The sequence below is a fragment of the Chiloscyllium plagiosum genome, unplaced genomic scaffold (assembly GCF_037043375.1).
Source record: "Chiloscyllium plagiosum isolate Xiang-an unplaced genomic scaffold, Cpla_swu_hap1 HiC_scaffold_38, whole genome shotgun sequence".
Classification (NCBI taxonomy): Eukaryota; Metazoa; Chordata; class Chondrichthyes; order Orectolobiformes; family Hemiscylliidae; genus Chiloscyllium; species Chiloscyllium plagiosum.
The window spans coordinates 26,419,079-26,445,977 of record NW_028270176.1 but is presented as its reverse complement, the minus strand read 5'-3'; the positions used below and the strand labels follow the sequence as shown (position 1 = coordinate 26,445,977).

The 26,899-nt window shown below is 45.1% G+C and overlaps 1 protein-coding gene across 1 annotated transcript; it reads right to left on the bottom strand.

The window, feature by feature from the left end:
• Positions 1-510: 510 nt before the first annotated feature.
• Positions 511-13,335, bottom strand: LOC122544197 (CD276 antigen homolog). Its single transcript, XM_043683249.2, has 7 exons — positions 13,134-13,335; positions 12,420-12,483; positions 10,499-10,843; positions 10,325-10,363; positions 9,000-9,344; positions 8,171-8,276; positions 511-6,479 (listed from the first exon to the last, which is right to left on the bottom strand). Exons 1-7 carry the CDS (start codon positions 13,152-13,154, stop codon positions 6,419-6,421), a joined length of 981 nt encoding a protein of 326 aa, XP_043539184.2. The 5' UTR covers positions 13,155-13,335; the 3' UTR covers positions 511-6,418.
• Between the last annotated feature and the right edge of the window lie 13,564 nt (positions 13,336-26,899).

Genomic DNA, 26,899 nt, shown 5'->3' with positions numbered 1-26,899 from the left:
AACCACTTGCTGAATGAAAGAGGTTTTTTTTTTCCCCCTCCTCACATTTGCTTCTTTCACAAAACACATAAAAACTGTGCCCTCTGGTTCTCAGTACTTTAATTAGCAGGAATATTTTCTTTGTCTGATATTTCCACACTCATCATAACTTTAAAGATACTTTAGTCTTTGGGGTCCAACACAGAGTTCAACAACTTCAGAGCATGACCTCTGTCCTCCATTTTGTTTGTAACAACAATAACAGAGGAGGTGATGTTCTTGTGGTATAAATGCTAGAATATTAATCTAAAGACCCAGATAATATTCTGGGTACCCAAGATCAAGTCTCGCCATGGCAGATGGTGTTGACCCCATAGTCATTAGAGTGTAACTCGAAGAGAGTATTCATCCAATGAGGGCACCCATCCCACAATTTTCACCCCCATCCTCCTAATGAAACTCACTGAATGATGCTGCACAGGGCAACTTAAAAAATGACACACACAATTTTGGAAAAAAAAAGAGAACATGGACTTTCAAATAAAAAAACTTTAATTTTTCAAAAACAAGCCACCATCACACAGAAGGAAAGCAGAGAGCTAAACTATTATTGTTCCGATTTTACTGGTAAATGATCTTCATTAACCCAAAATTGGCCTTTTGAATGCTTTTAAAGAAAGCAGAAATGTTGCAATCAGATAATGAACAGAAAAAAAAACCCTTGTTCCGAGTGCCTCCTCTTCCAGCCAGTGGTTTGATTACAGTATGTGAGTGAAGGTGGAAGATAGTGCAGGGTTGTCTGACTCCACATATGATCAGAAAGCTTTGGTTCAAACCAATTAGATTCAATTAGGGATTCCTTGGCCACAACCTCATTTTCAACAGCTCATACATCATGTAGGTGTGTGCTATTCTCCCAAAGAAAATATCCTAAGCTAAGCTTGCACATAGTGTCATGCTTCTTAGGGGTATAATTGCTAATCAGTAACATTCCCACTGGGTATGGTGCAGGACTGATCAGGTTAATCAACACCATAGAACTGGGCCAGGAGAACTGGAATCAAAAACTGGCAACAAAACTGTAAAAGAACAACACACTGCCTTCATAGAGAAGACAGTTCAGGTATAGTCAAGCTACATATGAAGGACAGATAGGCTAAAGAAATTCACAACTCTGGCTAGAAGAAGTGATGAGGGAGATGAAGGAGAAAAAAAAAAAGGTATTTGGCAGATTGATATTATAAATGGGAACCAGGCCAAATGTAGAATTGCAAAAAAAAAAAATCACAAATAGGAAAAGCAAGGATAGTATAAGTGTTACGACACGGTGGTGAACCCCTCTGCTAATGAAATCAAACACCCAGAAAAAGCTCACCTCACCTTGTAATCTGTTAAAATATGAGGGACAGAGAACTCCCAAATTCTATTGTTCAAAGAAAATAACATCAAAACTTTTAACTCTGAAAGTAAGCATTAAAACAACAACTACTCACAACTCTAAACTCCCCTTTCAATTGCTTACTATCTGACTCCAACTCTATAACAATATACTGTTCCAATAAGACACTTGAAATTACATCAACTTAATTTCAAAACCACACAGCTACTATAGTCTTCTGTGTCTTTCTTCCGGCTGAAGATCTCCCTGGGTTGTCGTCTGTCTTTTTACTATGAGTATGTTTCATATGAAAGGGTACCTTTTGATGGAGAGTGTTTCCTAATTTCTTAGTGAGCATGTTAGCTCCCTATGCATTTCTGTCTTGATGGCAGTTGCTCTCTGACCAATTTTCAAAATGTCTGCATTCATAACCCTTCCTCCCCCAAAACATTGGATCATCTCATTATGTTGCCAACATCGAACCAATAAATTCAAACAATTTGGGTTTTAGTATCCTGGGGCATAATTTAAACTGATTGTTTTTTTGACAACAATTTAAATTTAACCAACCAAAACTCAGGTATTCCTTTCACAGCCAAATGTTACATATTTTCCAGCACACTGACTATCTAGTCACATAAGTGCTTGTTGTTATCTCTTAGTTCACTCTCAAGGTACAGTACACGACTTCAACTTCTTAATACAAGAGATTGGCAGCTAACAAAAAGTAAATCAAAAGACTTCCACAAACACAAGAACAGGAAAAGGATAAAACAGGAGGACCAGAGTCAATTAGGGACCTAAAAGAGATTTATGGAGACTGAGGTCACATATTAAATGAGTCATTTTTTTTGCTGCTCTTTGTTCTTGAAGAAAATGAGTTACTCCCATCAGACAATGAATACAGTGAGGGCAACTGTCTGACACCTCCCAATCTCAGGAGCACCTCAGACGAATTGACCCCAACAGGTAGCAAAGAGGAACTAGAAACGGTGTTATCCATGAGTCTCGCTGACGAACTCTTTCTCCACCTTCACTTCCCCTCCCTCCCCCCAACTGAAACCTATCAGATAAAGCTGCAAAGGGGATCAAAAATTGTCTTTGAGACTGATGACTTGAAAAGACATGGGAAAGCAGAGAACATCGATGGGATTAAAAAAAAAGCTTTTCCAGTACAACCTTTCTTTTAAAAACATCACCAGTACAAAAAAAAAACACCTTTCCAACAGCAGAAAAACAAGTAAAAGTGACATAGTTCTTACAGATGAATGAACCTCATGAAAAAGACAAAAATATCAAAGGGCCAATTTTGGGTTAAGAAAGCAGAAGTGTATTCCAACACACTTAACAGAAAAAGCCTTCTAGATTATAGTCCCCACCATACTTTTCAATACTCAGTTGTCACAAAGCCTCAAATGTACCAACAGAAACCATATCCTCCAGTGTCACTCAGAATACAGTTCACCCTTGGATTGTACAGAATACTGGTGGTAAATAAACCCCTGCCACAAACCTAGCTCCTCCCACACAAAGTTAAAAGTTGTTCCTCTTCCCACCCAATCAGAAAGTCAACAATAACATACCACATGCATAGGATCACATTGGACAGAGAGCACAGAGTACGGATAATCAAGATTTTTTCAGAATAGCAAGTTAGTGTGTTGCATAATCAGTACATTTTCAGTCTGTAAACCATCCAGAGTCTGAATCCTGGATATAAACCAGTTGCTGGCAGTAATGTAGTTCCTGGTTTTGACCAGTAGGTGCTGCTGAGGAGGAATTTTCTGAAGCCTCTTTCCATGTTTCCCAGTGTGGGAGCACCAACTCTACAAGGACTTATTGTGGGTCATTTAGAGATGGACAACAAATGGGGTCCTGGCAGCATCACCCACATAAACTTTCCACCAGGAATCACTCAATCACCATAACACTAGACTGATTCCCCCTTCCCTGAGCCAGGCTCAGTGCAGTGGAAACTCAGTCAGTGCTGGACAGCCCTGTTCCCCAGAAGGTTTTGTTCTCCAGCTGCTCCATCCTGACGCTCAAATGCTGTTGTCGTAAGGTTCCACGCTTCACCTGCGCAAATCACCCCTCAAAGTGACACCATTCGATGCTTCATTTCGATTGCTGGAGTGTCTAGGAGAGAAAAACCACAGTGCATATTACACTCTAACATTTTGGTCAAATTTAAAAGGAGCTATTCAGGAGCACAGCCGTATTGAAGGACACAACATCTTGTGGACCAATGAAAGCATGGTGATAGAGGATAGGGTAGATGAGAGGAGGCTTATACAGGAGGCAATGGGCAAGAGCTAGGACACTAAGAGCTGTGCTGTCTGATAGAGGGAGGGCCAGCGGAGAGAGAGTGAGAGAACCTTGCAATAGTTCCTCCTCCCACTGTGAGGGATGTATATTGGGTGTTGGTGAGCAGAGAGATGTGGATATTGAGTGAAACAAAGAAATCCGGAGATGGGCTTCCCAGTCACTGAATACTCTGATGCCCAGACTAAGTGTTGGGGGTGTTGAAAACGCTAGAGGTTTGAATATCAAGTTGCACTTAACCTGGATGCGGAAAAGATTTTTCCGTCATTAGGAAAGACAAGGACCAGAGGGCAATGCCTCAGTGAAGGGACAACCCCTAAAACTCAGATGAGAAGGTATTTCTTTAGCCAGAGAATGGTGAATCTGTGAAACGCATGCCACAGAGCTGTGGAGGGTAGGTTTTAAGTCAGAGTTAGATGGGCTTTTGATTAGCAAGGAGATAGAGGGTTAATGGAACAAGGCAGAATGGTAATACAAAACATATCAGCCATGATATCAAAGTGGAGCAGACCTGATGAGCCAAGTTGTCTAATTCTGCTCCTATGATCTTAAATAACACCTTTGACAGACAACATCTGAAATGCTTCACAAGGACGATTAAACTCGACCATAAGTTACACGAAAAGAAATTTAAGTTTGATCAGTGTTTGGTTTTTATAAAGAGAATCACAGCACAGGAGTGGGATTCCGATAAACTCAGAAAAGAGGACATGTCAGACCCTAGCATCCAGACAGCTGAAAGCACAGCTGTCTGTGGTGGACTGATGGAAAAAGAGAGGAGGAATGGAGTTGTGTGAGTAAAGGACATTACAGATAGGCAGAGATAAACCACAAAGGGAATATGAAAACAAAGGCAAGAGTTTAAAAATCTAGCTCTCAGCCCCAAATATATTGACCAATAGAGCATCCACAACCATCTGAGATACAGAATTCCATCCAGGTAGGAGGGAAACAGCCACTCAGCATCTATCTTCAAGACCCCCAGAATATTATATTTCCATTAAATAATCTCACCTTTGTTGAACCCATTCATCCCAGGACTGAGTCTAGGGAACTTTTGTTTTACACTGAGGCAAAAACATCCTGCTTTGGATTGGGATCAATCCTTCACAATTTTCTAATTTGCTCATACCTATCCCGTATGTAACTTACAGCAAGATTTTGTCCTCTAATACATCTTCCTCTTCCAATAATGCCCAATGTCCCCTTTATCTTCCTAACCACCTGCATGTTACCTTGGGACTATCACTGACGGGTTCTGGTTCAGGTGCTGCCCATTGTGTCTGCACCAGCTCTTCAAGAGGGCATCATTATCTCGTACCAATCTCCTGCTTTCTCCCCCCCATTACCTTACAGAAATTGTTTCAATTATCTAATACTCTCTTGAATGCCTCAATGGAACCTATTCAGCACACTGCCAGGAAAGCACATTCCATACTTTAAGACTTGCCGCGTGAAAACTTCCTTTAAAAATCAGTTTGCATTTGCTTCTTCTGAAAAGCACTTTAAACCTGTGCTCTGATTCTCAATCCTTTTATAACAGGAACATTTTCTTCCTCTCCAATCTGTAAAACCTGCTTGTGATTTTGAAACCCTCTATCAGATCTCCTGTTATCCTCTATTCAAGTGTCTTGTACAAGTTCAACATTACATTTTTTCTGACACTCCATGCCCCTATGAATGATGTTTTACTAACTCCTCTCTTCATCGTGAAGAAGAGCTCATTGATCAAACATCGACTCTCCTACTCCTCAGATGCTGCCTGACCAGCTGTGTTTTTCCATCACCACACTTTGATCTCCAACACCTGCAGTCCTCACTTGCTCCTTGTTCTCCATCTGTCTGGCCACCTGTTGCTCCTGCAACTCCTTTTAGAATTGTACACCCTATTTTATGTTATCTTTTGATGGTCTTCCGATCAAACATGCATCATCTCATACTTCTCTACATTGGGCCCAGTCTACCACCCATCTGTCAACTCCACCCATTTGTCTAAGTCCTTTTGTAGTTCTACAATCCTCAGTATATAATTCTTCCAAGTTATGTCTCATATGCAAACTTTGAAATGTATCAGGAAGATAAAAGGGTCCTAATACCAGCCTCTTGGGAATACTTCTACAAAGCTTCCTCTAGTCTGAAAAATATCCATTTTAACAATTATTCCTTTTTATTTCCCCTCAGCCAATTCTGAAACCAAGTTGCTAAAGTCCCTTTTATTCCATGACCTATAACTTTCCTCAAATCTATTGTGTGGCACTGTATCAAACACCTTCCATAAGGCTACAATACTGGGCTGATTTCCCCCCTCCATGAGCCAGGCTGTTTGCAGTGGAAACATAGTTAGTGCTGGACAATCCTATTCCCCAGAAGGTTTTGTTCTCCAGCTGCTCCATCTTGATGCTCAGGTGCTGTTGGCACAGGGCTCTGTGCTTCACCTGAACAGGTTTCCTATCACCGTTCAGTGCTTCATTTTGGTTGGAGTGTCAATTTTGAACAATTAGAGGCAGAGACATTTCCATGATTAGGAGAGACAAGGACCTGAGGGCTCAGCCTCAGAGTGAAGGGACATCACTTTAGAACAGATATGAGAAGGAATTTCTACAACCAGAGGCTGGTGAATATATGGAATCCAGGTTCAGTGCAGTGAAAAATCAGTGTCGGACAGCCACGTTCCCCTAGCCACTCCATCCTGATGGTCGGGTGTTGTTGACACGAGGCTCCGTGCTTGATCTGAACAGGTCACCTCTCACAGAGAGACCATCTGATGCTTTGATGCCTGGAGTGGTTTTGATCACAATTCCTAGTAGAGTGAGATCAGCAGAGTACACATTACACATTCTTACAAGTTGTTAGAATGTAACATATGCCACATCAATAGCATTACTCTTAGTAACATTTTCTTTTACCTCCTCAAAAAGAAACTCCAGAATTGTTAAGCATAACTTCCCCTTAAGTAGTCAGTGCTGACTCTTCCCAATTAATACACCTTTTTCCACATGACTACTACTTCAATCCCAAATAATTATTCCCAGAAGCTTCTCTATCACTACTCAATCTGTACCTGCATGGCTATCCTTATAACAGTTCTTGAACAAATATTTATGACTCTAGTTATCTGGAATTGGCGTAAAAAATCCTCCTTGAATGCCATGCACTGACCCCCCACTGTAAAAATATTACTTTTCCATTTTTCCAAAAGTTGACCATTCACACTTACAAAACTATACACCATCTCCCACCATCATTGCCCAGTCACGGGCCCACATCAGTTTTGCAGTCTCTGCCCTCCATACTGTTTACCTTCCCAGCCAAAATTGCACCACCTGCAAACTTGCACATATTACCCTGACCATAGAACCATAAAGTACAGAAGAAGCCCATCAAGTCTCAATTGATGTAGATTGTGAATAGAGAGGCCTCCCAACAGATCTATACAGTTTCATTAATAAACAAAGATATTCCTACTCCATTTCTGTCCATTAATCACTTTGATAGGAAGAATGGAGGTGCAGACTATTTAAGGAATGATGGAGAGGTTAGAAAGTGTTGATATCCAGGGACCTAAACAGCTTTGTTCACAATTTATTGAAAGCTAATGTGCACGCATAGCAAGAAATTTGGAAAGCAAACAGGATGCCTTGCTTCAATTGCATACAACACTCGTGAGACCACACCGGGAACAGTGTGTACAGTTGTAGTCCCATTACCTAAGGAAGTGCCATTGAGAAAGTGCAGCAGAGGTTCACCAGACCGATTTCTGGTATGGTGGAACTGGCATATGGGGGTAGATGGAGGAGCTTGGGCCAATATTACCTGGCGCTGAGAAGAATGAAAAGGATATATTTGGAAACTTAAAATTCTGAAGAAGTGATAGATGATAGACACAGGAAGGATTTTGGGTCTCCTAACTGTAGAGTCTGGAACCTTGGGACACTGACAAACAATAAGAAAATGGAAGATGTTTAGGACTGAGATGAGGAGGAACTTCACTCAGGGTGATGAATCTTTGCAATTCTCTACCTGTCTGCCATTAAAGCAACTTCAAAAACAGAGATCGTCAGATTTTGAGAGACTAATGACAAAGGTATATAGGTAGATTAGAGGAATGCTGTGTTGATGTTGATGACTAACCATGATAGAGAGTAGCAAAGCAGATTCAGGGGGTTCAATAGCCTATTTTTGTTCTTCTCCTCTTAACCAATCCTCAATCCAGGCTGTATTACCCCCAATCCCACTAGCCCTTATCTTGTGCAAAAACCTATTGTGTGGCACCACCTCAAATATTCTCTGGTTTTCCAGTGGGATAATATTTGCTCCAGTTCAATCCATAGAGACTGTTCAACAGTGAGAGGATGACAAGCTGGAAGTGAATGGATGCTGTATCCTCACAGCTCAGGGAATGGGCAGGGACAGAGCTCAGCAACATTTCACACAATGTTATACAAAGATCAAAGGGTTACCATGGAAATAGTGGAACATTCCAGAACTCACCATCTTTGTCGCTTGAGGACAATGTAACCCACAATTCCAGCTACAATAAAAACAGCACTAATCCCGATTCCCAATCCAACTCTTAGTCCAGTGGAGAGTCCAGGACCTAGAGACAGAATGAAGCCATTAACAGACTGGGACACACAAACTAAACTAACAGCAGAGACCTTCAGCACCTAGTCTTTCAGGACCAGCACAATACAAATTGATCTCTGGTTAATTCTAGTACTGGAGGGATGTGGGGGCTTAGATCCCAATAGGCACACACACACACACACGCACGCACACACACTCCCCAATAGAGAGAACCGGACAATGGCCAGCAGCAGCCTCTCTTCAGTTAAATCCAACAGCCCAGCTTTAGTGTAGGTTCTTTACCATGTTGACTGGGCTGGGTATGTATCTTTGTTGTGTCCTGATTCAGTCCTTGGGTTGTAGCCACTGGTCCATTCAGTTTTTTTCCATCCATCCAGTGGCTTGATTGAAGTATCTGAACAAGTCATGGTCCAGTTAAAACTCACTCAGGTTAATTATGGACTGGAGTCGCACATAGATCAGAACAGCTAAGGGAAACAGGTTTCCTTCCGAAAAGGGATGAGTGAACCAGTTTCAACAGCTTCATGGTCATGTTTATTGGGATCTTACTTCCATATTTTTATTTAATAAACTGAATTTAATTTCCAAAAATGACATGGCAGGATTTGCATACTCATTCCTCTGATGGTTAGTTCATGTTTCTGGATTAGTTATCTAGTAACGTAGTTCCTGCAATACCATCACCATAAAACCAAAGACTAAATACAGAATACTTGAAACAGACACTGCTCACCTGTTACAGAGAGATGAACATGTTCAGTCTGTTCCCAATCAAAGTGAGCAGCTACCTTCCTGTAAATCTGACACTGGTATTCATCCTGGTCTGTCTCCCTGAGGTCAGAGATCAGAACTGACCAGTTGCCTTGTTCCAGTTGATCTTTAAACAGGTTTGTTCTGTTTCTGAACCGTGGGTCTTGTTCTCTCAAATCATCGCTCCCATTCACAAACTGGTGTACGATTTCACTCCTGGACGTCCCCCACATAACCTGTAAATCAGAGACTGGGACATTTCCTTTATAGATACAGGGCAGCACAACCTGCTCCTCAAGGAACCCAGAAACTGGGACAGGCCAGTCACCTGGAAAAGATTGAAAGGATTTATCCACAGATAGAGCCTGCCTGCTGGTACATTACATGCCAAGCTTCACATGGTTACACTGTGATGCTGGATTTATATGAAGCTCTGATCAGTTACTTGCTTCTTTAGTTCTTGTCACCATGGTCTGTGGATGGCATTTACTTAGGGATGAGAGTTTCCACCATCGATGTACATGTGACTGAATACACCAACAGAAATTTGACAGAAGGTCCTGTGAGGTTGTGGAATCCAGGCAAAGGACTTGCCTTCTTTACTTTCCAACCCTGTTGTTCTGCCTCAACATCAAGATGTTAGGATTCAAGCCATGGTCTGAAAAAGTTAACACTCCAGTAACACGTTATTTATGATGGTAGTTCCAGTTATTGGTTTTAAATAGATACATCGTCATATATGTAAACATACGTGCAAAGAGTGAGTCAGTGTTTCTCTCCACTGATTATAACCAGAATCAATCCCAATCCCATCAGATTCCCTAACAGAAGAGTTTTATTCATATTATACAGAGACTCCCTACACAATTCTAGAAACACTACTGCTTGAGGAAAGCAGGAATTCTCAGAATTCTACATCTGAAAGTGATAGGAAGGGGAGTCTGAGAAACATAAGTAACAATTGCAGGGACCAAAAGAGAAAATGCTGGAAAATCTCAGCATGTCTGGCAGCATCTGCAAGGAGAGAAAAGAGCTGACGTTTCGAGTCTAACTCACCCTTTGTCAAAGCTTTCTGCTGAGATTTTCTGTTTTGATTTCAGATTCCAGCATCCGTAGTAATTTGCTTTTAACAATTGCAGGGAGTTTAAGGACCAATTCCAGGTTAGTGACTCACATCACTCACACTCAAAGTAATTCTTGTAAAAATATCACATACCATTTCAAAACTTCCAAAATTCCTCCCAATCGATCCAGCATGATCCAATGTAAGAGCTGAAAACACATGCAGTAGTTTAGAAATAGACTTACCTAGTACAGGTGTGTTCGGTCCAGGTGTAGGAGCTCGCTCTAAAGGAAACATCATGTGTTTAGTACAGTGTGTGAAACAAACTGCAGAAGTATTGAGACTCCAGACTAGTCAACAAAAAATGCACCATTTAAAATCAGAGATTAAACATCATATCAGGAACAGAAATCTCTTACCTGTGACAGAGAGATGGACAGAAACAACTCCCTCCCATCGAAAGTGATCCTCCATCCTGCTGTAAATCTGACACTGATATTCGGCCTGGTCTGTCTCCCTGAGGTCAGAGATCAGAACTGACCAGTTGCCTTGTTCCAGTTGATCTTTGAACAGGTTTGTTCTGTTTCTGAACCGTGGGTCTTGTTCTCTTAAATCATCGCTCCCATTCACAAACTTGTGGACAATTTCCCTCTTAAGTGTCCCCCAGATTATCTGTAAATCAGAGACTGGGACATTCCTTTTGTAGGTACAGGGCAGCACAACCTGCTCCCTCAGGTACCCAGAAACCGGGAAAGGCGAGTTACCTAGAAGAGATTTAAAATAATTATCCATTATTCACAGCTGCTACATTATATCCATACAAGCATCACCCTCTGCATGAAAAGTTGCCCTCAGGTCCTTTTATACCTTTCCCCTCTCATCTTAAACCAATGCCCTCTAGTTTCCCTCTTGGGAAATAGATCTTGGCTATTCACCCTATCCATGCCCCTCATGATTTTATAAATCTCTATAAGGTCACCCCTCAGCCTCTGATGCTCCAGAGAAAAAAGCCCCAGCTTATTCAGCCTCTCCCTATAGCTTAAACCATCCAATCCCAGCAACAGCCTTGTAAAAAAAAAAAAATCCAATTCATAGCTTTTAAAAACATGAACTGTACTCAAAACTTAGTTATTTTAAAATAAAACTAAAGACTGCAACAGTTGACTACTGAGGGTCAACTGACTTGGTCTGTGAATTAAAATAAACAGCTACATATTCAAAATCAAATTCCATGTAAAGGGGTAACTACCCATCGACTGAAACCCAAAATGTGGATCTTACCTCCCTCTGTTACCAACCTGTCACACTTTACCCCTCTCCTTTTGGGCTGAAAAGGATAGGTTAAAGGTATTTTCTCAATGGTATGAAGTCAAATACAATGGATGCCAAAACAAACTTGTTGGTTCAGATAAGGATGCAGATGTTTTGCTGTATTGTACAAAACCCTAGTTAGACTTCACTTGGGGTACTGCAAGCAGATCTGGCACTGCATCTTAGAAAGGATATGTTGGTCTTGGAGAGAGTACAAATTGTAGGTTTACATGACTGATACCTGAACTTCAGGGTCTAGTTACGAGGAGAGAATATAATTTTTTTTTTCTCCAGAATTTAGAAGGTTAAGAGGTAATCTGACCAAAGTCTTCAAGATATGAACAGTAAAAGACTGGATTGATAAATAAACCAGTTCCGCTGGTTGGGGATTCTAGAACTAGGGGCCACAGCCTGACTATTAGGGCTAGACTGTTCAGCAGAGATCTTAGAAAGCACTTCTGCACACAAAAGGGTGGTAATTGTTTGGAACTCTCTTGCACTAAGGGTAGTGGATGCTGGATCAGTTGTTAATTTAAAATCTGAGAATTTTTTTATTAAGCAAAAAGTACAAGTGTTATGGGCCAAAGGCAGGTAAATGGACTTGGACTACAGATCAGTCATGATGTCATTTGAATGGTGGAACAAAGTTCCATCAATACAGTCAGACTTCACCCTTTCCCAGGATTTAAAGTCCAATCCCCAGTCCTGATGACACTTTCCTCCCCCACCCCCCCCACACACAGCAAAAAATTTCAGTTCTGTTTAACGTATAGCATTTCTTCGACCTGTTGCCAGCATTCAGTCACCGATCACAGGCCCACCAGATTCCCAGTCTACCATCCTAGTACCATCTGAAGACATTAAGTTCCTTCCTTTCAGCTCTCATGATCTTGGTGTGAAGCATGAACCTATGGTATCTACTCCACCCCCCAATGGGTCCACTTGCAATCCACGCAGCAGCTAAAAGTAATTTCCCTCATCCCCAGCCTTTGATCACTGCAGAAATGTTCTAGCGGTGACAGCACTGACCTGAAACAGCAGCAACAACATTTAGCAGCAGCAGCAGGGGGAGTAGTTTCTGTGAGCCGTGTCCCTGTAACAGGAAAACATAGTTAGCCCCTTTTGTAGAACTCTGAGCTCAAAAACTGCATGAACGTATGTAAAACTCTGTTATCTCACTTTTTAGATTAGAATCAATCTAAACATCAGGTCATAGACAGAGAACACGGGGAGCTAACACCTTCAACATATTGTCTAGCTATCCCCATTGTTAACAGCTAACGAGAATGCAATTTTAAAAAAAAAGGTTTTGTGATTTACACATGAAAGAAGTGAAACTATCACTATATTCTAACAGATGAAAGGCTTAACAGACAATCAATTTTTCAGTGTATAATTTCAGTTACATCACACTGCAAAATTTTGCGATAAATTCTGTGTTACGATCGAGTCCTCCACAATCACCTGACGAATGAACGTCGCTCCGAAAGCTAGTGCTTCCAATTAAATCTGTTGGACTATAACCTGGTGTTGTGTGATTTTTAACTTTTATAAATTTATCTTTCTTGCGCCTGCTATTTCCCCCTCGTACAAGCCTCTCTCCACTCTTTCCCTGTCCTCTCCCTCCTCCCCCAAATCCCCCTCCGACTCTACATCACCGAGCACACACTCGCTCTTTCCCCGACTCCCAATCGTTTTTGCTCCACTCACACTCTCCCTTCACCGTCTAGCCTCACTCGGTACCTGCTGTTCCTGTCCAGCCATTTCCGGGGCACAGAGTGAACAATCAGCCCTTACTGTATCCAGGACTGGGAATGGGATCCCAAAAGAGAGGAGAATCCCGGAGATGCAAGGGGATCATGCGGTCCCCTGGATCACAGGGTAGGGGAGGAGAGGAGAGGAGAGTAATCCTGGAGCCTCAGGACACAGAGCTGGATCCCTGAGAGAGAGCTGCGACAAAGGATTGAAACCCAGGAAGAACTGGCTCATTTCGCAGCTGCTTGCGTGCTTTGAAATTCCCCCTTTCGGCGAAGCCGGCTCCTGGTTGGTCAGTGTGCCAGCTGCTTGCGTAATAAGAGCCAATCACAAGGGCCCGGAGATGTTTAAAGAAAGCAGAGACTGAATTGGACAGGATATGGTTCGTGCTGATTGTTAATGTTAAAAGTTACACAACACCAGGTTATAGTCCAACAGGTTTATTTGAAACTGCAACCTTTCGGAGCTCCTCCGAAACCTGCTGGACTAGCCTAGTGTCGTGTGATTTTTGACTGATTGAATCAACAATCACTTTTAAATGTAAGATATTGGGGCAGAAATATGGCCATTCAGCCCAACAAGTTTGTTTCATCCCCATGACAGTTTTTCTGCTTGCCAATCAAGGACCTACCTTTTCAAAAAAGGTTAGAAATATTACTGCAAAAGCTCAGCAGCTGGTAGCACCTGTGCAGAGAAAGCAGAGTTAATGACCCTTCTTCAAAGCCTATCCATATCCGTCTAACATACACACAGTGACTTCACCTCCACATCCTCTGCCGCAAGGAGTTCCACAGATCCACCCTCTGACTAAAGAAATTCCTCCTCATCTCAGGTCCCAACCTCTTCTACGAGTGGAAACATCTCCATGCCCTCTCAGACTCATAATTCTGAGTATAGTATTCCTCAGAAACCTGATCCCAGTTCAGTTCTGATGAAGGGCTCTTGCCTGAAACGTCGATTCTCCTGCTCCTCGGATGCTGCCTGACCAGCTGCACTTTTCCAGCACCACATTCTCAACCCAGTGCTCAATGCCCGATCCCTCGAATCTCTGTAGTGTGGAAACAGGCCCTTTGACCCAACAAGTACACCCCGACCCTCTGAAGAGTAACCCACCCAGAACCATTCCCTTACCTTTTTGCTCTACACTTAATACACCTGACTAATACACCCGACCCATACATCCCTGAACACTAGTTGCTCCAAACAACCATCTTGTAGACATTCTATGAATTCCCTTTCTTGAGATCCACTCTCAATCTGATTTTCCCAGTCCATCTGCAGACTGAAGCCCTCCCACCCTTGGTTCTTGTAACACTGCCTTTCTTACATGACTTTTCCATCTCTGGATTTATTTTCTTCCCCACATCCTGACTACTACTAGGAGGCCTGTACACAGCTACCATCATTGTTTTATTTTCTTTATGGTTCTTCAACTCCACCCAGATGCTTTCTACACTTTCTGACTCTATATCACTTCTTGCTTTTGATTGACAGACTGCGGGATCAGTGACGATTGACAGGAGGTGGAATAGGTGCTAATTAGGGCAGCACAGTGGCTCAGTGATTAGCACTGCAATGTCACAGTGCCAGGGATCTGGATTTGATTCCAGCCTTGGGTGATTACATGTGTGGAATTTGCACATTCTCCTAAAAGTCTGCATGGGTTTTGTCTGGGTGCTCCAGTTTCCTCCCACAGTCCAAAGATGTGCAAGTTAGGTAGATTAGCCACAGTGCCGGGATGTGTAGGTGAGGTGGATTAGCTGGGTTGAATATGGGGTGACGCGGATAGGGTTGGGAACTGGGCTTGGGTGGGATGCTCTTTGGGGGTGTCGGTGTGGAAGCAGTGGGCCAAATCGTCTCTTTCTGCATTGAAGGGATTATATGATTGATAGAAGGTGGGGCCAGGGCTGATTGACAATGAACGGGGCCAATGCTGACTGACAGGGGCAGGGTCAATGCTGATTGAAAAGTTTCCTCAATTGAGGCCATCCTGAGTCACCCAAACAGCACAAAAGGGGACTTTGGCTCATCTAGTATAAAGAACTTAAGAACAAAAAGGAGACCATCACTTGCTGGTGGTGCAGTATAGTCCCCAAACAGTCAGGCTAGATATGAAGGCTAATTTTAAAGTGTAAAAGTGATATACTAATAGCAGAGTATTTAAGCTTTGCAAATATTAATTGGAATAAGCAAAACGTGAAAGTGTTAGTATAAGCAGGATTTTTAATATGTATCCCAGAGGGCTTTTTAATCTAGCAAGCAGAAAATTCCAGAAGAGAGGGGACAGTGCTGGTCTAGATTGCAGAAATGAAACTGGGCAAGCAGTGGAACTGTCAGTCAGAGGGTATTTTGGTGTTAGTGATCAGAACTCAGTGAGATTTAAGGTAGTTATGAAAAAGAGCAAAAATAACACTTCTAAATCAGGGAAGGCAAACTTTAGTATAAGAACATGCAAAGTAGGCTGGGAGCTACGACATGAGGAAAATCCAAATCCAACCAGTGAGAGTATTTCAACAAGGACATAGTAAGAGTACTGGGCCAAAATATGTCTGTGAAAGTGAAGGATGGGAAAAACGTGCAGTGAACCCTAGATGTCGAAGAATATAAAGGGTTGGATTAGGATAAAATGGAAGCTTATGGTAGAGATCAAGGACTCAAAACACCAGGTCTCCCAGAGGAGAATAAGTGCAGGAGCTACTTAAACAGAACAGAGGCAAACCAAGAGGGCACATGATATAACATTGGTAAGCAAATTACAGGTAAATCTAAAGTCACCTTTAGGAACATTAGGTCGAAGAAGATAACCAGGGAAAGAGTAGAACACTGGAGAGGCCAAAGTTGGAAACTGTATTTTGAACGAGAAGAGGTGATAAAGTTTGAAGCAAGTACTTTGCATCTGTATTCAGTGTCGAGGAGGATGAGGGAGGTCTGAATATCAGAGATGAAGATTGTATTATACTTGAATAAATTTTAATTGGGATGGAGAAGGTATTAACAGCTGTAGATTAAATTTATATTAGGTTAGATTTATTGTCACGTAAAAAAAACAGTAGAAAGTATTGTTTTGCATGTTATTCGCAAAGAGTCACCACTCTCCAGCGACTTGTTGTATCTCTGTTTAAATACAAAATATTGCAGCAATAGCTTTGATATTTTATCCAATTGTTCTTTGTAGAATGGTTTACTTCATACTTGACCTCAAACCCTTTGACTCTGCTGTCTGCTGCTGGATATCAGGATTAGTGGTGCTGGAAGAGCACAGCAGTTTAGGCAGCATCCAAGGAGCAGTGAAATCGACGTTTCAGGCAAGAGCCCTTCATCAGGAATTCCTGATGAAGGGCTTTTGCCCGAAACATCGATTTCGCTGCTCATTGGATGCTGCCTGAACTGCTGTACTCTTCCAACACCACTGATCCAGAATCTGGTTTCCAGCATCTGCAGCCATTGTTTTTACCTCCTGCTGGATATCAGCCGGAGTTTGTATAGTGCTGCTCCTCAGCCTCTGCTTCAATGCCATGTCTAACCTGGAAACTTGCACAGGGCCCAGCAGGGTCCTTGTTCCAGACCCCTCCTCCACTACCATTCCTGTGGCTGTGTCAAACCTGGAACTTGCACAGGTCCCAGCGGGGTCCTTGTTCCAGACTCCTCCTCCACCACCATTCCTGTGGCTGTGTCAAACCTGGAACTTGCACAGGGCCCAGCGGGGTCCTTGTTCCAGACTCCTCCTCCACTACCATTCCTGTGGCTGTGTCTGAGCTGGAAATTTGCACAGGGCCAACGGGGGTCCTTGTTCTAGACTCCTGCTCTTGTACCATTCCTGTGGCTGTGTCGAACCTGGAAACTTGCACAGGGCCCAGCGGGTCCTTGTTCCAAACCCCTCCTCCATCACCATTCCTGTGGTTGTATCTGAGCTGGACATTTGCACAGGGCCCAGCGGGGTCCATGTTCCAGACCCCTCATCCATCACCATTTCTGTGATTGTATCTGAGCTGGAAACTTGCACAGGGCCCAGCGGGGTCCTTGTTCCAGACCCCTCCTCCACTACCATTCCTGTGGCTGTGTCTTTGAGGAGAAAGTGAGGTCTGCAGATGCTGGAGATCAGAGATGGAAATGTGTTGCTGGAAAAGCGCAGCAGGTCAGGCAGCATCCAGGGAACAGGAGAATCGACGTTTCGGGCATTAGCCCTTCTTCATAATTCCTGTGATTCCTGAAGAAGGGCTAATGCCCGAAACGTCGATTCTCCTGTTCCCTAGATGCTGCCTGACCTGCTGCTCTTTTCCAGCAACACATTTCCATCTGTGGCTGTGTCTGACCTGGAAACTTGCACAGGGCCCAGTGGGGTCCATGTTCCAGACCCCTCCTCCACTACCATTCCTGTGGCTGTGTCTGAGCTGGAAACGTGCACAAGACCCAGTGAGGTCCTTGTTGCAGACACCTCCTCCAGGACCAGCCCGTGGCTATGTCTGAGCTGGAAACATGTGCAGGGCGCAGCGGGGTCCTTGTTCCAGACCCCTCCTCCACCACCATTCCTGTGGCTATGTCTGAGCTGGAAACATGTGCAGGGCGCAGCGGGGTCCTTGTTCCAGACTCCTCCTCCAGGACCATCCCGTGGCTATGTCTGACCTGGAAACTTGCACAGGGCCCAGCGGGTCCTTGTTCCAGACCACTCCTCCACTACCATTCCTGTGGATTTGTCTGAGCTGGAAACTTGCACAGGGCCCAGCGGGGTCCTTGTTCCAGACCCCTCCTCCACCACCATTCCTGTGGCTGTGTCTGAGCTGGAAACGTGTACAAGGCCCAGTGGATTCCTTGTTCCAGACTCCTCCTCCATGACCATCCCTGTGGCTATGTCTGAGTTGGAAACATGTGCAGGGTCCAGGGGGGTCCTTGTTCCAGACCCCTCCTCCATTACCATTCCTGTGGCTGTGTCTGAGTTGGAAATTTACACAGGGCCCAGCGGGGTCCTTGTTCCAGACCCCTCCTCCACCACCATTCCTGTGGCTGTGTCTGAGCTGGAAGCTTGCACAGGGACCAGCGGGGTCCTTGTTCCAGACTCCTCCTCCACTACCATTCCTGTGGCTGTGTCTGAGCTGGAAACATGTGCAGGGCGCATGGGGTCCTTGTTCCAGACCGCTCCTCCACTACCATTCCTGTGGATTTGTCTGAGCTGGAAGCTTGCATAGGGCCCAGCGGGGTCTTTGTTCCAGATCCCTCCTCCGCTGCCATTCCTGTAGCTGTGTCTAACCTGGAAACTTGCACAGGGCCCAGCAGACGTCCTTGTTCCAGACCCCTCCTCCACTACCATTCCCGTGGCTGTGTCAAACCTGGAAACTTGCACAGGGCCCAGTGGGGTCCTTGTTCCAGACCCCTCCTCCACTACCATTCCTGTGGCTGTGTCTGAGCTGGAAACTTGCATAGGGCCCAGTGGGGTCCTTGTTCCAGACCCCTCCTCCACCACCATTCCTGTAGCTGTGTCTAACCTGGAAACTTGCACAGGGCCCAGCGGGGTCCTTGTTCCAGGCTCCACCTCACTACCATTCCTGTGGCTGTGTCTGACCTGGAAAAGTGCACAGGGCCCAGCAGGCGTCCTTGTTCCAGAACCCTCCTCCACTACCATTCCTGTGGCTGTGTCTGAGCTGGAAACTTGCATAGGGCCCAGCGGGGTCCTTGTTCCAGACCCCTCCTCCACCACCATTCCTGTGGCTGTGTCTGAGCTGGAAACGTGCACAAGGCCCAGTGGATTCCTTGTTCCAGACCCCTCCTCCATGACTATCCCTGTGGCTATGTCTGAGTTGGAAACATGTGCAGGGTCCAGCGGGGGTCCTTGTTCCAGACCCCTCCTCCACTACCATTCCTGTGGCTATGTCTGAGCTGGAAGCTTGCACAGGGACCAGCGGGGTCCTTGTTCCAGACTCCTCCTCCACTAGCATTCCTGTGGCTGTGTCAAACCTGGAAACCTGCACAGGGCCCAGCGGGGTCCTTGTTCCAGACCCCTCCTCCACCACCATTCCTGTGGCTATGTCTGAGCTGGAAACATGTGCAGGGCGCATGCGGTCCTTGTTCCAGACCGTTCCTCCACTACCATTCCTGTGGATTTGTCTGAGCTGGAAGCTTGCATAGGGCCCAGCGGGGTCTTTGTTCCAGATCCCTCCTTCACCACCATTCCTGTAGCTGTGTCTGAGCTGGAACCTTGCACAGGGCCTAGCAGGCGTCCTTGTTCCAGACCCCTCCTCCACTACCATTCCTGTGGCTGTGTCTAACCTGGAACCTTGCACAGGGCCTAGCAGGCGTCCTTGTTCCAGACCCCACCTCCACTACCATTCCTGTGGCTGTGTCTGAGCTGGAAGCTTGCCCAGGGACCAGCGGGGTCCTTGTTCCAGACTCCTCCTCCACTACCATTCCTGTGGCTGTGTCTGAGCTGGAAACATGTGCAGGGCGCATGCGGTCCTTGTTCCAGACCGTTCCTCCACTACCATTCCTGTGGATTTGTCTGAGCTGGAAGCTTGCATAGGGCCCAGCGGGGTCTTTGTTCCAGATCCCTCCTTCACCACCATTCCTGTAGCTGTGTCTGAGCTGGAACCTTGCACAGGGCCTAGCAGGCGTCCTTGTTCCAGACCCCTCCTCCACTACCATTCCTGTGGCTGTGTCTAACCTGGAACCTTGCACAGGGCCTAGCAGGCGTCCTTGTTCCAGACCCCACCTCCACTACCATTCCTGTGGCTGTGTCTGAGCTGGAAACGTGCACAGGGCCCAACGGGGGTCCTTGTTCCAGACTCCTGCTCCACTACCATTCCTGTGGCTGTGTCTGACCTGGAAACATGCATAAGGCCCAGCATGGTCCTTGTTCCAGACTCTTCCTCCGCCACCATTCCTAAGGCTGTGTCTGAGCTGGAAACATGTGCAAGGCCCAGCAGGTGTCCTTGTTCCAGACCCCTCCTCAATTACCATTCCTGTGGCTATGTCGGAGTGGGAAGCTTGCCCAGGGCCCAGCAGGGGTCTTGTTCCAGACCCCTCCTCCACTACCATTCCTGTGGCTGTGGCTGACCTGGTAACTTGCATAGGGCCCAGCCGGGTCTTTGTTCCAGACTCCTCCACCACCATTCGTGTGGCTGTGTGTCTGAGCTGGAAACTTGCACAGGGCCCAGCGGGGCCCTTGTTCCAGACTCCTCCTCCACTACTATTCCTGTGACTATGTCTGAGCTCGAATCTTGCATAGGGCCCAGCCGGGTCTTTGTTCCAGACTCCTCCACCACCATTCGTGTGGCTGTGTGTCTGAGCTGGAAACTTGCACAGGGCCCAGTGGGGTCCTTGTTCCAGACCCCTCCTCCTCTACCATTCCTGTGGCTGTGTCTGAGCTGGAAACATGTGCAGGGCCCAGCGGGGTCCTTGTTCCAGACTCCTCCTCCACTATCATTCCTGTACCTGTGTCTGAGCTGGAAACTTGCACAGAGCCCAGCGGGGGTCCTTGTTCCAGACTCCTCCTGCTCCATCACTCCTAAGGCAGTGTCCAAGCTGAAGACAAACGTGAATAAATCCTCGGCTCTCGATGAGATGCATCTCAGGCTGCTGTGTGAGGAAGTGAAGAGATTACAGGGTCCCTGAAACTAATTTTAGAATTCACTGCGGACATATAAGAGCTACTGAGGACTGGAAGGCATATAATGTTGCACTTTTCTTATTGGTAAGGATGGTAAGGATAAAACAGAGAACTGTAAGCCAGTGAGTCTAACCTCTCTGCAAGGTAAACAATGAGAAAATATTCTCAGGGGCAGAATAAATGTCTGCTTGATGAGGCAAGAATTAATGAAGGATAGTCAGCAAGGCTTTGTCAGGGAGAAATAATATCAGAAACCTTTCAAGAAGGTGACCATGCATATTGATGACAGTAATACAGTGGATCTACTTTACATGAACTTCAGTAATGATTTTTAACAAGGTTCCAGTGTTCAAATAATTCAGGCAGACAAGCCCAAAGTCTGGTTCCTGTCTTGAAGGAGTTCAGATAGATGTATACAGAATTTAGTTTCTGCATTGAAGGGGTTTGTGCAGTGACCAGGAGAATCATTAAACATAAGACTGTACACTCACTACTAATATCAGCACCAATTTATCTCTTTATTCACAGCTCGGAGCAAAAACTTCAGATAGCAAAGTACAACTATCCAGGATGAAAATATAAATACATCCGTACATAAAATATTCACAGTATATATATCAAACATATGAACACCAGCTTCCTTTATTCACACCCAAGAGCAGACAGTTCATATAGAAAAGGAACAACTCTATTAAATATTAACAATACATCTATTACAGTTAAATGTGCAGGACATATATTTAGCCAGATGTAGTTAAAAATCTATAAACCATACAGGTTATTAATTCTGGAGACAAACTGTTACTGGTAATCAAGTAGTTCCTGGCTTTGCCCAGTAGGTGCTGCTGCAGGGGGAGTTTCTGAAGCCTCTTCCCATGTTCCCCACTGTGGGAGCACCATCACTACAAGGACTGCAGTGGGTCAAGGCCACATGGACAATAAATGGGGCCCTGGCACGAAGAAAAAGTTAATAACATTTTAACTAAGGCATAAATAAGGAAATTACCTAAGAAAAATGATTCTTGGGGTTGAGTTTGAACATGCTCTGCTTAAGGAATGCTGAGGTATAATGCAGAGGATTAAGGAATTAGGCAAGAGAGATAAAGCCCAGAGGCAGACCCATCGGTCCACTCGTCCATAACAGTCAGACATCTTCATCTGACTTAATACCATTTGCCAGACTTTGGTCCATACCCCTCTAAGCGCTTCCTTTTCATGCACCAGTCCAAATGCCTTCTAAATGTAATTGTACCACCCTCTACCACTTCCTTTAGCAGCGAGTTCCATACATACACCAATCATTTTATAAAAGGGATAACACTTCCACTGACAGTTTTCCACCTGAGATTGTGCTGATCAGAAGGGTCATGCAAAGTCGGATTGCTGATCCCAATCATGAGCTTAGACTTCAAAGTTTGTGAGAAGATTTGTAGCTCGGGTGCTCGTTGTTGTGGTTCTGTTCGCCGAGCTGGGAATTTGTGTTGCAGACGTTTCGTCCCCTGTCTAGGTGACATCCTCAGTGCTTGGGAGCCTCCTGTGAAGCGCTTCTGTGATCTTTCCTCCAGCATTTGTAGTGGTTTGAATCTGCCGCTTGTCAGTTCCGTTGCAGTGGTCGGTATATTGGGTCACTCATCCACAGGTTCAATCAATAAGCACATCGACCTTGACCCAATATACCGGCCACTGCAGCGGAACTGACAACCGGAAGCGGCAGATTCAAACCACTACAAATTGCCGGAGGAAAGATCACAGAAGCGCTTCACAGGAGACTCCCAAGCAATGAGGATGTCACCTAGACAGGGGACGAAACGTCTGCAACACAAATTCCCAGCTCGGCGAACACAACCACAACAATGAGCTTCGACTTTCCACCAGGAATCACTCGGTCCCCCCAACACTGGGCTGACTCCCCTCTCCCTGAACCAGGCTCAGTGTGGTGGAAACTCAGTCAGTGCTGGACAGTCCCTTTCCCCAGAAGGTTTTGTTCTCCTGCCGCTCCATCCTGATGCTCAGGTGCTGTTGGCACAAGACTCCATGCTTCACCTGAACAGGTCACCTCTCTCAAAGGGACACCATTTGATGCTTCATTTCAAATGCTGGAGTATTGGTTGCAAGTACATTTCAATGCAGCCCACTGGAGGTTGTTTCCAAGGAGATAGAAACCAGCAGAGAAGGGGTTAAAAGAAATCAATACTTTGAACATGTATGTAAAGGAGTTGCTAAGGAGCACAGACCCATAAAATAACACTCAACATCCTGGGGACCAATGGCAGCTGGAAAATGGGCGACAGGAGCTGCACGGTGATGGAGCACAGATGGTAGAGGAGAGGAGGCTTATAGAGGAGGCAATGGGCAAGAGCTGGGCACTCCACAGGAGCTGTGCTGACTGACAGAGGGAGGGCCAGAGGAGAGAGTGAGCAAACCCTGCAATAGTCCCTCCTCCCACTGTGAGGGCTGTACATGGGGAAAGGCGGGGAGCACAGAGATACGGATATTGAGAGAAACAAGGAAATCTGAGGGAAACAAGGAAATCTGTGATGGGCTTCCCAGTGACTGAACCCTCTGATGCCTGAGATAAAGGAGAGGTTTCAAAAGGGCAAATGGAGAGGGAGAAACAACAACCTGAATTTATATAGCACCTTTAACATTGAACAGGGTATTGATAAAAAGCAATTTCACAGGGAGAAATTTAGGCAGTTGGTAGATATTGAGGCTGGGGTTGGGAAGAGCACGAGACAGAGGAAGAGAGAGAGAGGAGTGTAGAGATACAAAGGTATAGGTTGGGAATTGCAGATCTTCAGGGCCAGGCAGCTGAAGGCACAGCCATCAATGGGGCAGCAATGGAAATATCAAGGAGACAGGAGCACAGAGATCTGAGGGCTGTACATGGAGGGAATTCAAAACTTTTGGGAATGTTCAAATGTTGAAATATGTTTAACGATGGAGCATCCACACCCACATAGAGTATAAACGTGAACCAGCGTATCCCTGTTTGCAGCCTCTGTAGCCCCCTCACAGCTTACTTTCCCATTGAGCTTTGTATCAGCAGCAAACTGGGACAATCCCACTCTATCCCCTCATCTCAGTCACTGATATAGATTGTGAGTCACTGAGGTCCCAGCACTGATCCTCGCAGCACCAGTTACATCCTGACAACTGACAATGACCCATTTGTTCCTGCTCTGCTCCTATCCATTAACCAATCCACAATCCATGCTATATTACCCCCCAATCCCCTGGGCCCTCATCTTGTACAACAACCTATTGTGTGGCACCTTCTCAAATACCTCCTGAAATTCCCAATATGTGCCCCATCCTCTGGCTCTCCAGTGGGATAATATATGCTCCTTTCCAATCCACAAGACTATTCAGCAGCGAGAGGATGACAAGCTGGAAGTGACTGGATGCTGCTGCTCAATGACAGGCTGCATTGAAGCATCCTCACAGCTCAGGGAATGGACAGGGACAGAGCTCAGCAACATTTCACATAATGTTACACAAAGATCAAAGGATTACCATGGAAATAGTGGAACATTCCACAACTAGAATCATAGAGGTGTACAGCATGGAAACAGACCCTTCGTCCAACCCATCCATGCCGACCAGATATCCCAACCCAATCTAATCCCACCTGCCAGCACATGGCCCATATGTCTCCAAACCCTTCCTATTTATATACCCATCCAAATGCCTTTTAAAGGTTGCAATTGTACCAGCTTCCACCACATCCTCTGGCAGCTCATTCCATACACGTACCAACCTCTGTGTGAAAAAGCTGCCCCTTAGGTCTCTTTTATATCTTTCCCCTCTCACCCTAAACCTATGCCTTCTAGTTCTGGACTCCCCGACCCCAGGAAAAAGACATTGTCTATTTATCCTATCCATGCCCCTCATGATTTTGTAAACCTCTATAAGGTCACCTCTCAACCTCCAACGTTCCAGGGAAAACAGCCCCAGCCTGTTCAGCCTCTCCCTATCGCTCAAATTCTCCAACCCTGGCAACATCCTTGTAAATCTTTTCTGAACCCTTTCAAGTTTCACAACATCTTTCCGATAGGAAGGAGACCAGAATTGCACGCATATTCCAACAGTGGCCTAACCAATGTCCTGTACAGCTGCAACATGACCTCCCAACTCCTGTACTCAATACTCTGACCAATAAAGGAAAGCATACCAAACACCTCCTTCACTATCCTATCTACCTGCAACTCCACTTTCAAGGAGCTATGAACCTGCACTTCAAGGTCTCTGTTCAGCAACACTCCCTAGGACCTTACCATTAAGTGTATAAATCCTGCTAAGATTTGCTTTCCCAAAATGCACCACTTCGCATTTATCTGAATTAAACTCCATCTGCCACTTCTCAGCCCATTGGCCCATCTAGTCAAGATCCTGTTGCAATCTGAGGTAACCATTTTCGCTGTCCTCTACACTTCCAATTTTGGTGTCATCTGCAAACTTACAAACTGTACCTCTTATGCTCGCATCCAAATCATTTATGTAAATGACATAAAGTAGTGGAACCAGCATCGATCCTTGTGGCACTTCACTGGTCACAAGCCTCCAGTCTAAAAAATAACTCTCCACCACCACCCTCTGTCTTCTACCTTTGAGCCAGTTCTGTATCCAAATGGCTAGTTCTCCTTGTATTCCATGAGATCCAACCTTGCTGACCAATCTCCCATGGGGATCCATGTTGTACACCTGACTGAAGTCCATATAGATCACATCTACCGCTCTGCCCTCATCAATCCTCTTTGTTACTTCTACAAAAAACTCAATCAAGTTTGTGAGACATGATTTCCCACGCACAAAGCCGTGTTGACTATCCCGAATCAGTCCTTGCCTTTCCAAATACATGTATATCCTGTCCCTCAGGATTCCCTCCAACAACTTGCCCAACACCGAGGTCAGGCTCACCGGTCTATAGTTCCCTGGCTTGTCCTTACCACCCTTCTTAAACAGTTGCACCACGTTAGCCAACCTCCAGTCTTCCGGCAACTCACCAGTGCCTATTGATGATGCAAATATCTCAGTTCATCACATCTGTTTATTTTGGAGGATGTAAACCATTATTTAAGCGACAACAAAAACATCAACCATCTCAGAAACAATCCCGATTCCCAATCCAGCTCTTGCTTCAGTGGAGAGTCCAGAACCTAGAAACAAATGAAGCCTTTAACAGGCTGGGACACACAAACAATACTAACAGCGGAGACCTTCAGCACCTAGTGTTTCAGAACCAGCCCCAGTACAAACAGATCCCTGGGTAATTCTTGTCCTAGAGGGATGTAGGAGGTTAGATCCCAATAATCACACACACACCAGACCACCCCACAACTCCTTACACACACACACACACATGGATGGATACATGCTTTCCAATAGCGAGAACTGGACACTGACCAGCAGCAGTCTCCCATCCATTAAATCCAACAACAGCTGAAATCATTTTAATTTTAAAATATTATTTCTCCAAGAAGGATTGTGTGCAATGTGCTTTACAACTGGGTCAATATAATACCACACTGTCTTTAATCTAGGGTCACTCCCTCCAGACTGTACGCTCTGTGCCCTCACCTTTGGTGGGCCTGTCCTTCCAGTGGGATAGGACATACCCTGGGATGGTGATAGGGGAGTCTGGTGTGTTGTGTTATTTCTGTCAGTGTGACTATGTCCCACAGTCTCCCAAATTGGACCCCAGTCCCCAGATGTTAGTGAGGGGGACTTTGCAGGGTCAGCTGGGCTGGCTGTGTCATTGCTGTGTCCTGATTCAATGCCTGACTCACAGCCAGTGACCCATTCAGTTTTATTTTATTTTTTTTCAGAGGCAGCTCTCAGAGTGAACAGGATGTTTCACACCCTTTTTTTTTATTTTTCCTTTCCCCCACACTCCCGCCTAACTGTGGTAGTGCTTATTTTTTCCCCAGCACCCATGTTGTGTGTGTGCAGGTGTGGGATACAGTGAGAGACACAAGGTGTATGAATCTTTATTCAATTTCCACCAACAGGAAGAAAGGAAACACCCGAGTGGCCAGTGACAAGCAGTGCCCTTCACATCAAAGGGCAATGCTGTGTGATCAAACAGTGAAGGGGAGGGCAGGGATTAACTCAAAATAGAGTTGGAGGGGGAAATAATGCACTCCATTCCCTGTGG